At 28.9% G+C, this 13,183-nt stretch overlaps 1 protein-coding gene across 5 annotated transcripts; it reads left to right on the top strand.

Annotated features, from left to right (window-relative positions):
* Window positions 1–2,668: 2,668 nt before the first annotated feature.
* LOC138941748 (serine/threonine-protein phosphatase 4 regulatory subunit 4) lies at window positions 2,669–11,856 on the top strand. Of its 5 annotated transcripts, none has more exons than XM_070311632.1 (17): window positions 2,669–2,948; window positions 3,926–4,176; window positions 4,326–4,399; window positions 4,701–4,807; window positions 5,165–5,394; window positions 5,522–5,644; window positions 5,761–5,864; window positions 6,114–6,305; window positions 6,381–6,539; window positions 6,619–6,801; window positions 6,875–7,321; window positions 7,404–7,518; window positions 7,956–7,995; window positions 8,147–8,217; window positions 8,488–8,533; window positions 8,810–10,278; window positions 11,360–11,856. In XM_070311632.1, exons 1-16 carry the CDS (start codon window positions 2,902–2,904, stop codon window positions 10,272–10,274), a joined length of 3,654 nt encoding a protein of 1,217 aa, XP_070167733.1. In that variant the 5' UTR covers window positions 2,669–2,901; the 3' UTR covers window positions 10,275–10,278; window positions 11,360–11,856. The 5 variants fall into 5 exon arrangements, with proteins under 5 accessions (XP_070167733.1, XP_070167732.1, XP_070167731.1 ...); XM_070311631.1 differs by lacking the exon at window positions 11,360–11,856 and adding an exon at window positions 10,372–10,992; XM_070311630.1 differs by lacking the exon at window positions 11,360–11,856 and having other exon boundaries at window positions 8,810–10,992.
* The last annotated feature ends 1,327 nt before the right edge of the window (window positions 11,857–13,183 follow it).

Raw genomic sequence — 13,183 nt, 5'->3', positions numbered from 1 at the left:
AACTTGATAAAAATATATTTTTTCAATAGAAGAATACGAATAATTTATTGTATGACAACATCAATCTAGATAAATATGTTAGGAAATTGGGTTAACTAAAAATTATAAATTAATCTTTATTTCTTACAAAGTAGAATATTAATTGTTAATCATTTAATGTTTAACTATTATGTAATCATGGTACAGATGGCAACATTAAATATGACTTAATTTCTATCATTCTTTTTAGGCTATAAGTTGGAATCTAAATTTCATAGTGTTCTATAAAAATATATTCATATTTTTGATAAATATGCTGCATAATTTATAATTTGCTGCATTTCTACCTATATTCAATATAGTTGCAATATTCACACAACGACCTGTCATTAACATATCTTGACAGATATTCTTACAATCTGTCTTGTCGCGTTGTCTTGCCGTTTCGATTATGTTTAACGTGAATATATTTTTTGTTCTCAATAAGGATGAAATATAAATAAGATTATATAAAATTACAACACAAAGATAGAAGCAAAATCATATGAATACAAACAATCATGGAACTTGAAGAGTTTGCGAGCCTTCAATTAGATAAACCGTTACCCGATGTGAGGGTATGTAATATTATCATGTTTATCAATGATTTTTCAACATTAACATTCACGTCTTTATTATTTATGCACATGTGAATTTGTTAGAAGAAATTTTTATTATTAGCCATTTTATTCAGGAATTCAATTTCACACTTCATCAATTTTATTCAAACATTCTTGTACAGAATGAAGAACAGTTACGAAAGCACTCCTTGGATGCTAACTTAGAAAGGAGACCTATCGATAGAGCACTCCATATTCTCTTGTAAGTAGAGATTATATCTCTTAGATCTGTATATAATTAAATATAAAAATATCAGGGTTGGAAACACGTTACTCTATAAAAGTAACGCGTTATCGTTACCGTTATTTTTTTATAAAAAGTAATTCGTTACCGTTACTCGTTACTGATTTTAAAAAGTAACGCGTTTTTCGTTATGTTTTTTGTTTTTTGTAATGCTAAAATAAGCTATCGGATTATAAAATTATTTATTAATAATCAATATATTAATTTTAATAATCTATATTACAATTAAAAATTCTAAATTACTATAACTCTACTATATATAGCAAGCGTTTTTTATATTAATATCTTTATTTTTTAATACACTTATCTTTATAGGAATTTAAACTGTAATTTACAAATTTTAATTTTGTCGAAAATTTTTATCAAACATTGTTTTTAAATATTGATAAGAGAAATATTGATATTATTAAGAGTATATATTCCAATATTCACTATCAGTATTATAAAATCTATAATTTATATATATATATATATATATATATATATATATATATATATATATATATATATATATATATATACACACGTTTACTATAGATTTTCAGTTTTGACAGTGACTATCAGAATGCAGCCTATGATAGAAGGCTACAAAATATTTTTCAAAAAATACATCTATTGAATAGACATAAGGTAATAAAGAACCAAAAAATAACGATAAAAGTAACGGTTAATTCGTTACCGTTACTGTAAAAATGTAACGACATCACCGTTATCGTTACAAACAGAAAAAAGTAACGATCGTTACCGAAAAAAGTAACTGCAACGTCGTCGTTACAAGAAACGCGTTACTTCCCAATCCTGAGAAAAATAAATACATCAACTTGTTAAAGCTTGATCGGAAATATACATAATTCGCTTCCGATTACCAAATCAAGATCGACAACGCATTAATTAAGTCTCGCGAACCTGAGCTCGATTTCAGAATAGAAGATATTTCTCTCCAATGTAATATGATACAAGAATTCACGATCTCTGATATAATTATATCTGTATAAAAAAAAAAGAAATAATCCAAATTTTTAATTTAAATTTTTATAGATATTTAATTTTATGTGTACCGCACAATTTTAACATTCCATTATACATATATATATACACGATTGTAGATGATGAGGCTCCTTAAAAATATTTATTATATTCATAATAAGAAGCTATTCTAAAATAAAATAAGATTGTACAGCAGAAATAACTTTGTCAAAATTATTTATGAAGTTTTTCTAAAACTAGGAAACTATTTCTATTATCTAACAAAATAAAATCGATTTTTCAATCGCAATTCTCGAAATTAAACTTTGAATGAGAATTTTAATTAATATGTTCCTTCTTTCTCTATAGATATACATTATAATTATATACGTATATATTTCAACGTGTATTCGAATACTTTTTCTACGTGTTGAATTATTTCAAAATCGCATTTTGCTAATCGAGGCATTCTCGGACAGATTTTCGCAAAGTGTGATATTGTGAATAATCCGCTTGTGCCGATGGATTTTTTTTCCCGATGCGTCGCATCGGATTGCAGGATGACGCGATCGTTAAATCATATCTTTTGTTCACACCGGGAATTACGCAACGACGACGCCCTCGGCGTATTATACATACATAGAACGTACATACGTCACATACATGATGTATTTATGTCGCGCGATGCATCACGACGTATCTTTTCAACACCCAGTATGTGGGCCGCGTTCGTGTCGACTCGGCGTGATTCGGGCGCGTTCGTGTGACATCGACGGCAAATCAGATACAATCGATAGCGTGGAAATCGCGGACGGAGAGAGAGGCAGAGGGCAGAGAGCAGAGAGGCTGCCTCGCTTCGCTTACAATTAAGTCGCTCACTCGCGTCCAGCTAGTCTAGCTGTCAGCTGTCAGTCGTATTCTCGTATGTCGTGTCGCGTTCCTCGCATGTCATGGGAGCGCGTGTAGTGTCTACGTAGAGGAAACTTACCACAATTGATCCCTCCGCGCGTACGCTGATTGCGACATCGATGAATAAGAAGATGCGCCTCGAAAATGTTGCAAGAGGAAGATGAAGCCCTGTACGAGATCGCGTCCGATCCGTAAGTATAGTAATTGGCGGTAGTATATGATACGGTCTTTCTGTCGCAACGAAAGCCTTATACGCGTAAATCAATCGTAGGTTCATCCTTATTGTTAGTCGTGTCTGTCATCCTTATCTCATATTCCATGCGTGCGCGCGCGCGCGCTCGTGCTCGTGCACTTCTAAAAATAACGCGCGTTTAAGGAACGTGCTGTCCTGTCATAGTAAAGCGCGCTAATTATAGTCCTTTAAAGAGATGACTAAGGGAACGAGGCATTTCCCCGTGCGAGTATCGTAACACGCCAGGAACGATATGCCAGGATTGTAAGAGGTTTACAGACCCCAAGATTTTTAGGTTAACCGATCGCTTTTCGTGTAAAGCTATTTCGTTTTTTAAATGTAATCTATACTTTGCAATATACAACAAGTTTAATAGTATATTAATACTTTATTATACTTACAAAAATAGAAAATATACTAGATAATTAATAAATTAATGAAAATATAATATAGGTGATATTTAAGAATAAAATATAATAGATCACATTTCTTAAAACTTTCGATATCTCATATAAATATTTGCTTTAGATGAATTCACAAAATTATATCTCGTTATTAAGTGATTTTAAGTGATTTTCTGTTTCTTATTCATCAATTAAATTATAGTTAAATGGATGTTATAAAATGTAAATTTATCTGTTATAAGCCTTAATCTCTTTTTTTACATGTGTAGAAAATACAATTTGTGTGAAACGCTGTTGTTCATCTTTTTTTCTACAAAATATTTCTTATTTTTTTAAAGTGAAAAAATTCAGAACTGGAAACAACATATCTATGATCGTTACATCATTACTACGATATTACTACTGTATATTTAAGGGAATAGCATGTTTTATATAATTTCTCATTTAAATTGAAAACAAATGAAATATTACAAGAAGTATCTTTCATCATTTTGATTTATATCTTTTGAGAAAATATGGAAATTTTTTTTAGGAAGGGAGAAGAGATCCAAAAACTTAGCGTTATACAAAGTCTACCAAATCTTTTAGCTACCGACACGCAATCATGTATGTCTCGAGTGGTACCTAAAATGCAGCAGTCTCTGGCTACTGCATCAACCGAGTTTCACATAGCGGCATCATCTACGTTTAAAACAATTTTAGAGCAAAAGCTTGTCAGTCATAATGTTTTTAGTCAGACATTCCTTCAAAGTATATTAAATTCTCTGGAGAGTCGTGATCCAGGTAAACATATATCTAATTGTTAATTAACTAAAATAGCAATAATTGTTATTTTTATAGAATGCAAAATTTTAGAGTTAAAAATATTAAATATTATCTTCGTATTTATATTTTATTCTAATTTGCTTTGATTTTATGTGTCAATGTTAAAGTTATCTGTCATGCATGGTTGGAGACCTTACTGGATGTGATAGAGTTACTGCCGGTAGAAGTTGTAAGAGCACAGGTTTGTAAAGGCAATCTTTAGAAATCAAATATATTTAATTACATTTAAGTAGATGAGGAAAAATATACATGTTTTCAATTTATTTAATGTATATAAAATATACTTATGTCAGCAAACAATTTTATAAAAAAAATAATGCATAAAACAGTAAAGTAAAATACAATTATGCAAATAGTTTTTAAATAGAGAATTAAGAAGGAAGCGCTGTAATTGAATTGTTGAAACATTAAATTATTATTTAAATGTAATAAAGTAGCACCCATTTTTTTGGATGGATGATAACAAGAATACTCTCTTATAGATTCTTCCATTGACTATAAGTAAAGGACAGTTGTCACAACCTATCTACTCCAGGATAACGTGCAGCAGATTATTGGGAAAGATTTGTACACGATTTGATTCTGCTATGTGAGTATATTTATTTATTTATATATTTGAATATAACTAATTTTCATAATTGTAGCATGTATAATAAATTGGTATAAAAAAATTGATACAAAATTTTTAAATAAAATAATCTATTTTTAACATTATTTTCTACAGTATCTACATAAATGTATATATCAGTTATTCGAGTGTCATTAGTGGAGTTAATTTAAATCATATTTATCAAATAATCGCCTATTATTACATTCTTGTATATTATAAAAAAAAGTACTAACTAAAGATTTACATTTCATTGTTTAAATAATTTATAATTTATTGTTTATATTTTCTATTTGATAAATAAACATCCCATTATTTAACCGTTAAAATTGTTGTCAGGATACAAAAGGAAGTTTTACCAACGGTACATTCTCTCTGTCAGGATGTAAATAGCGACGTGCGCGCTAATATTTGTTTGCAATTACGTTTCGTTGCGGAGGGTCTTGGTGCTGAGTCTGTGAAACCTGCTTTACTACCGTCTTTAGTAGAATTAGCAAGTGACGAAGAAAGCAATGTAAGATACGCCTCTGTACAGACAATAGTGTATTTACTACCTCATCTTCAGGAAGGTGAGTTTTGTAAACAATATTTTAAAAAGAGCTATTTCAAATTTTAAAGAATAAATTACATGAAAGAAAGAAATATCCCTTGACACAGTAAACAACAAAAATTAACTAAAATACAAATTGTTTATAGATACAATAAAAAATATAATAGCACCACTTGTAAAAAAATTATGTGAAAATGCAGCTAAATCAGAAGATAATGTGATATGCATAATAGCTCAAGAGTTGGGAAAGCTTGTACTTTGCCTAGAAAGTAAGAGAAATTATTTTTGCATTTATATATGTTGGCGACAGTGCGTGTTTAAATAATAATATTTAAGCAGGACTTAATTGATATCTACTTAAATATAATCGAAATAATAATTTTAGAATGCTTATCAACATCAGAGAAAACATGGTTCTTAAAGTATTTTCAACAACTTGCACAGATGGGAATACCATCATTAAAGAAAGAGAAACCGCAATTTACATTTGTGAGTATATATATTTTATAAATCATACATGGAATTCTTATTAAATAAACGTTTTATATATAATACATAGTTACTCTATAAATAATAGTGTATTGTATAGTAAATAATATAGGCATATACTTGTATTGTGCAAATATATATAAATCATAAATAAACGTATTTTTATAAATTATTATGTCTTATGTAAATTGATTCGAAAAAGTATTGACATTTGATTGTAACATATCATATTTTATCTAAATTTTGTAGATTAGTAGCAATCCTACACAAGATGAAAGATACGTTGAATGCAGAAGACATTGTGCATTTAATTTGCCTGCAATGTTTATTTTTATATCAAGCTCTTCAGAAGATGTAAATGCGTTACTTACGACATTTGATGCATTGACAAATGATCATTATTATATGGTTCGGAGGACTGTTGCATGTGGAATTCACGAAGTAAGATTAAGTATGTTATGTTCATTAGATTATCATAGCAATATTGTATATATACAGTAAAGTAATAATTTATAGGTGACGAAGGTTTTAGGATCAAAAAGTGCACGGATAAGGCGAAATTTAATAAAATTATTGAAAGATGATTCGGAGGAAGTGCTTCAAGGCTTAATTCCTCATTTAGGATTGACATTAGAAACTTTAGCTGAAAATCAAACTGTTGGAACAGATAGAGTGGTAATTAAATTTTATAACGGTTTGTGATTCAAGATAATTTGTTTGTTGTTATCTTAAATTATTGTATTATCTATTATAGGATTCTAGCCTGATGGAAATAGGTAAAGCCTTATTGAAGTGTGAGGCCAAAGTCGCGAGTACATACAATTGGAGATTGGCGTCGTTAATGCATGCGCAGCTAGAGATTTTACCTAAATGTTTTCCCAGTGATTTTATATACTCGTACTTCGTGCCAATGGCTTTCTCCAGAATTTTGCATGCAGTGAGTCCATAACATTTTGTTGTTACTTAAAACATTATAGATTTAATAAACAGTTTTAATTCCAAAATTTTAGCGACCGATACCGGTACGTCTCGCCGCAGGAACACTTTTTCTTGTCCTTCTACGATACAACATGAAACCTATACAAAGAGCGGAATTGCGTAATAGAATCTTTACGGATATAGCCAATAATCCTGATTGTTATGTGAGAATGATGTTTGTTCGTATGATGATCGAAGCGTTGGAAATCTTTTCTTCCGTTTATTTTAAGGAACACTTTTTCAATGTCTTATTGAGTCTGGCCGAAGATCCAATAGCTAACATAAGAATGAAAGTAGTATCTTTACTGCCACAATTAAAGAATCAGCTGTGGATACCAATCGATAAAAAATTATTGACATCATTAGAGTCGATTGTGAGGCATTTAGTTAATAATGAAAAGGATAAAGATGTGCTATTTATGTTAAAAAGTGTCACGCAAAAATTAGACGAAATGGATGTCAAATATGAAGGCCAGACTGTAAGTAATTTAGCAAATGTGCAAATCACACATATATATATGTATGTATGTATATATTTTTTGCATACAATTTTTTGTTTAGTTAACAACGAAGCTTACCAAACAAGATATAGAAGATGCCAAAAAGTTGGAAGAGGAAAAAAAGTTGTCAGGTATAGGTGCAGGAAAGTCAGCGACTGGAAGTATAGTAAAGAAAGGTATTGATATAAATATTCATTAATATATTTATTATCTTTATTGATTAAATATTATTTAGAGTTTAGATATTTATTTGTGTGTATATATACAAATTACATATATAATTGTATATATATACATTATATATATGTAACTTTAAAAATGCATTATTAACCATACATTTTTTTTTTTTTTTGCTTTATTGTAAAATATATATTTTTAGTTTTAATGACATACACATATATACACACTTTGTTTTATTCTACACACACACACACACACACACACATACACACATATATATATATATATATAATAGACAATTTTTTTTAATGTTTAAAAGCGATTAAAATCTTATAAAGTAATAAAGATATTATTAATTAATTACATTAACAAGAAATAAATTTTTATGTTAAAAGTTAATATATTGATAAAATATAACATTATATTTTTTTAGGTTGGACAAGAACAGGAAGTGATATTTCTACAAGAGGATTGTAAGTTCAAATTTTGAATATACTAGTTTATTAAATAAGATAATAAAATAATATATCTGTGTTTGTCAGAAATTATATTATTATATATTATCTTAACTTATTTTATTGCATATTATTATTTATTAGTCAATATGTATCCAATATGTTTCAGGCAGTCAAAAGGTGAGCGTCCAGTGGTGAATAATGAAGCATCTTACGAAACAAAGTTGTTATTAATGAAATGTAAGCAACTTATATTATTTAATGATAACAGAAATTGAGAAGCGGAAATCTGTGTCCAAGTAATCCTGTCATCTGTGTTGCAAGCCCAAGCTATTTTTTAAAGTACAAATCTTTGTTTTGTGTTAACTATTAAAGGGAGCAACTAGATTAAACGAATTTTAGCTAAAACATTATTTCGAAATTAATTGAACAAGAAAAAAGATTGATAACAAAACTAATAGTAATAATTCTTATTTTAACTTGTTTTAACTAAAATTTAATGTCTTGCAGATGGAGCTGCATCATCGCGTCAAACAGTTGAAAGCTTAAAAACAAGGTAAGCAAAATTTAACATGAAAAAAGAAACTATTCCAAAGGATACAAAAAAATGACATAATTATTTATATGTGCATTCATATTGAAACAATTTACAATTATATATAACAAATTTTACAGATGGCCAAAAATTTATCTAGTTTTACACTTTATTTATTATATAAATAATATTTCATTAACATATATGTTTTAAGATAGAAAGAGTAGCATTCTATTAACATTAGCCTTATAGAAAAAATTTTAATTGTAAGTTATGCCTGCTTTATATTTCTAACAGAATTCTACTAACACACACACATCCTTGGGAAAGAGTAGGATATTTCAATTCGCATACTAATACGTCACATCTTAACTTTGAAAACGAATCATCTAATGATTATATCACGCCAAAGCTGCAATGTAGCTGCTCCAAGTTGGCTGTATTCCAGGCTCTTTTGCAATTGCCGGATACGTGCGAGCAAGAGTATAAAAATAGTGATGCTTCTCAATACGGTTCGTATTACGATACCGACAACGATCGCGCAAAGTTTCGAGAACAATCGATCCAAGCAAGCGAATATAATAACTCTTCCACCTTTGCTTCATCAAAACCTTTCCTTCTGCCGCTTGTAAGAGAAGATAATAAGCAAGAGTTGCAACAGCATTCCCTACTAACGGGGCGGGATTACTCGCATGAATTTTCTACTAATATCGGCGACAAGAACAGAGCGCCGAACTTTGCCGGTCTGAGAGCTCTCACGGACGCGGCTCACTATAATTCCTGTTGGGCTTTTAGCTCCATGCCAGAAATACCCGTGATGCAGTCGGACGATGAATTCTTAGTGGACGCTGGTATCAGAATACCCGCGCAATTCTCCGCTTCCCCGAGTGCATCTAAAATCCCGCATTTGCAAGACTTTATCGCCACGAGGAGACGACCAAACAACAGCGCGGTTCGACCTAGACGAAACAGTGTGAACTTCGATAAAGCCAAGTTCAAGAGACATTCCTCTGTTGAATACGAAGATTGCATGAAACGTAGGACAAGTGAGAATGATGATCCGTCAATGAGAAGTACACCAACTTCGATAGATTACGAAGAAGGTTTGCGACAACGTAACATGTTGAAGGAAAATCTGAGCGACCAGCAATCGTCTAAAACTAAAAGATATTCGGCGCCGTACGGAAGAACTAGGTTTGGATGGGATGCTAGCCAAGAGAGATCTGTGGACGAAAAATTTAAGAGAAATTCTTTGATACTCGATAAGGACAAATTGAGATTTGCTAATTCCAAATGCGTGCTAGATCGCACGAAACGTCATTCCACAAATTTTAGTTTGAAGCTATCCGATTCTAAAGAAACGAAGCAAAACGTGAAACGTCACAGTCTAGAAGATCATACAACGGTACATCGAGCTATAAAAGGATACTTTTCAACATTGGACGTAAACCATAATCAAGGTCTTAGCAAAATCCCATTGAGAAATGTCGAGTCTCGCAGCAGAACCGCACCCGCTACCAGAGCATCCAGCCCCGTACTCATGGAATCGCGATTTAGATTCGACGTCGAGAATTGTGACGATATTCGAAGTTCTGCTAGCGACAGACATTTAAGTAGATTTAGCTCGAGTGACGAGGAGGTCGACAAATTATGTAGGATGTTATTACACTCTCAAACAAAGAATGTAATAGCACAGAGTAGCACAAGCGGAACACCAAGAAGAGAAAGATATCCTATTCACCTGTTAATGAAGAAACTATAAAACGGTATTATTCTTTCTGTTATCTATCTCTCATATAATTTCTATATAACTCTTTTATGATTGCATTTAACAACTGTATGTTAATTTTTATATGCAGATTTCCAAATTCATTTACAACAAACCTAAATTGATTCGGGGTAATATACCATACCATATAACTGCTTTGAAGTTTCTTTGCGAAATTTATAATTGAATATAAATCTAATTTTACGTGATTAATTTTTCAGCATCTCAAATATAACATTATTGCAAGTAAATAGATAATCTCATAATGTTCAATATCTGTTATAAGCTATTTATTATTATTGCAAATAGATATTATTTATACGATATTAATATGTATTTTTATTTATTTTTGAAATTGTATCGTTGTATACTACCATTCTTTCAAATCTAAAATCACATATCTTAACATAGAACATCATTGATAATTCTGATTCTGGAATAAGAGATTTCAAGAGAGAGAGAGAGAGAGAGAAATCACAAATCTTGCAAATAATAAAATTATTTGGAAAGTCGTAGCTATATAAGAATTGTTTTTGAGAATGTATACAAACCTTAATTGGATATTGGCATTAACGAAATTAAGTTTGCATTGTATAATAACTTTATATACTTGCTAATTATATTAGCGTATCAGTTATTGTCATTGTTTTTAATTAACGCTCTATAAACAGGGTATATCTTTATAATTCATTGAGTAACATGGTAATTTTTCTGCATTGTGCCTTTTCTATACAATAATTTGCATTATTCGCTTAATGTAATGCAAGTATCTGTAAATTCTTATTTTATTCTCAATTTATATAACAAAATGTTTTCTATCCGATTGATAATATTTAGAATTATATTATAAAAAGAAGAGGATTTTTTTTCTTTTGAAAGTCAATATTTTATCTAATATTCTTTTTAGCTTTAAATTTAATGTACGTAATTACTTATATAAATAGCTTTGTGAAATATCAATTGGCGATAAGAGATGCTTTTTATTAAGAATATTTAGGCTTAATACAAAATTAATTGCCCGTAAAATGGTCCTATGTACTTATATATGAGATAAGATAATATTATATTGATTTTTTTAGTATTTTTTATTATTTGCTGAATCAAATTATGAAGAAACAACATGTACGCTTATTTCGAGGAAGACTGTTTTTTAGATTCTGCGATTTAAAATTATAGAATAAAAAAAGTAAGAGGGAGATATTTTATTTATATGTTACTTCAGAGATACATATTTAATAATATTGGCCTTTAACATAGTAAGGTTATATAATTTCTAATTATTAATAGCATTAAAAATGGTTGTTATTAAGAAAATGAGTTATTCTAGATCTTAGAATAAAATATTACTAAATGAAGATTTATTCTAGTAGCGAGCGCCTAGAATCTAGTCTGCATAAATATAATCTATGAAAAATCTGGAAAGGTATAGTTATGATTTGAGATTTGAGAAGTAATAAAATATATAATAAAATAGATTAGTAAATAAATATTTACATAATTTACATAATTTTTAATTTTAATCAAAATTGATACATGTGATCCTCAGTTATAAAGATCTGATGTATATTATTATTTTCATGCATCCGTTTCAGTATAGTTGCTATTGTTAATCATTATTTAAGTTAACGATATCATTATTTATGTTAACCTTTTATTTTTAAAATTTATTATTTATGAGAAAGATTAATTAAAAGAAGAGAATAAATGCATGATTCAATAAAAAGATCATTTCTATACAAATCAATCATAATACTTTTAAAAAGAAAGTTATTTAATATTAATACATTAAATTATTTTATTTACAAAACACTAGCTGCCTGAACATATATTTAGTTCAATTCATAGATCTCAAATTATGACTATATTTCTTTTTAATATAATACATCCAGAGTATCCCATTATGATGAATATTTTTGGAACGATGCAAAGTATATCATATCTCTGCTTTTCAAATGTATGGTTTATTGGAATCCTTTCAAGATTTGAGAGAAAATATATATATTAATAAGTATTTTCGGGTTTTTACAGATATAAGTTATGATTTTTTTGTACAAAAACATTTTCTATATGCACAAATATTTCAGACACAAATGATTTTAATGAGACTCTAAATAGGTAAAATTTGCATTTTAATTTTAATCAAACACATGCTACATTTCCGCCGAGGAAAGCATCCTTTTACATAACAGAAAAGGTTCCATTAAACTATAAGTTTAAAAAAGGAGAAAATCTATTTTGCATTTTTATAAAAATGTGAACCTCTGATATTTTTATTGGAGCCTCTTATAATGAAGAGACCTAAATGCATCCAGAGCATAATAGAGCATTTAAATAATTGTTTTTAATTTTCTTGCTGCTACTGTTGCCTGTTTTATTAATATATTTATAAATTAAGTTTAAAGAAATATAAAGCGCGATATGTTTCAATGAAACTTAAGTAAGTTATAGAGAGAAAAGAAAAAATTTTAGGTTGCATAAAGTAGACATAAATTCGTTATTGGATATTTTAATAATTCATAATTGAGCTTTTAAACACACATGGTCGAAAAATATTTTTAAGCCAAAGAGGGTTGTTAATGATATATAATGATGTACAAAGTTTCAAAGGCATTATATACACACTTGTATATACAAAATATCTTTAAAAAGGCATACGGTTATATTATTATTGGATTCATCTTTTCGCGTTAAAAATTTACGATTTAATAAAATTCTTAACGATCAACATTTTTTATTTTTTATTTTATTTTTTTTTTTTTTTTTTTTTATGTTAAAGGAATCATTACGAAAAGAATATTTTACTTTATGATTTAAACCCTTACAAAAAGTTTTTTTTTTTTTTTTTTTTTTTTTAAAGGAAAGAATAGTTTCATTTATATCTTTTTTAATATATTTTGTATATA

Source organism: Polyergus mexicanus, unplaced genomic scaffold, assembly GCF_030449975.1.
Source record: "Polyergus mexicanus isolate NDT 795.1 unplaced genomic scaffold, iyPolMexi1.0 SCAF_20, whole genome shotgun sequence".
Classification (NCBI taxonomy): Eukaryota; Metazoa; Arthropoda; class Insecta; order Hymenoptera; family Formicidae; genus Polyergus; species Polyergus mexicanus.
Note: the sequence above shows the minus strand (reverse complement) of the source record. Positions and strands in the feature narration are given on the sequence as shown.

Excerpts from the sequence above, each read along its gene's own strand:
- LOC138941748 (XM_070311632.1), top strand. The coding sequence starts at position 2,902 with ATGTTGCAAGAGGAAGATGAAGCCCTGTACGAGATCGCGTCCGATCC. Across the intron at positions 5,395-5,521 it reads ACTACCTCATCTTCAGGAAG|ATACAATAAAAAATATAATA; the intron begins GTGAGTTTTGTA and ends AATTGTTTATAG. Across the intron at positions 5,645-5,760 it reads GCTTGTACTTTGCCTAGAAA|AATGCTTATCAACATCAGAG; the intron begins GTAAGAGAAATT and ends TAATAATTTTAG.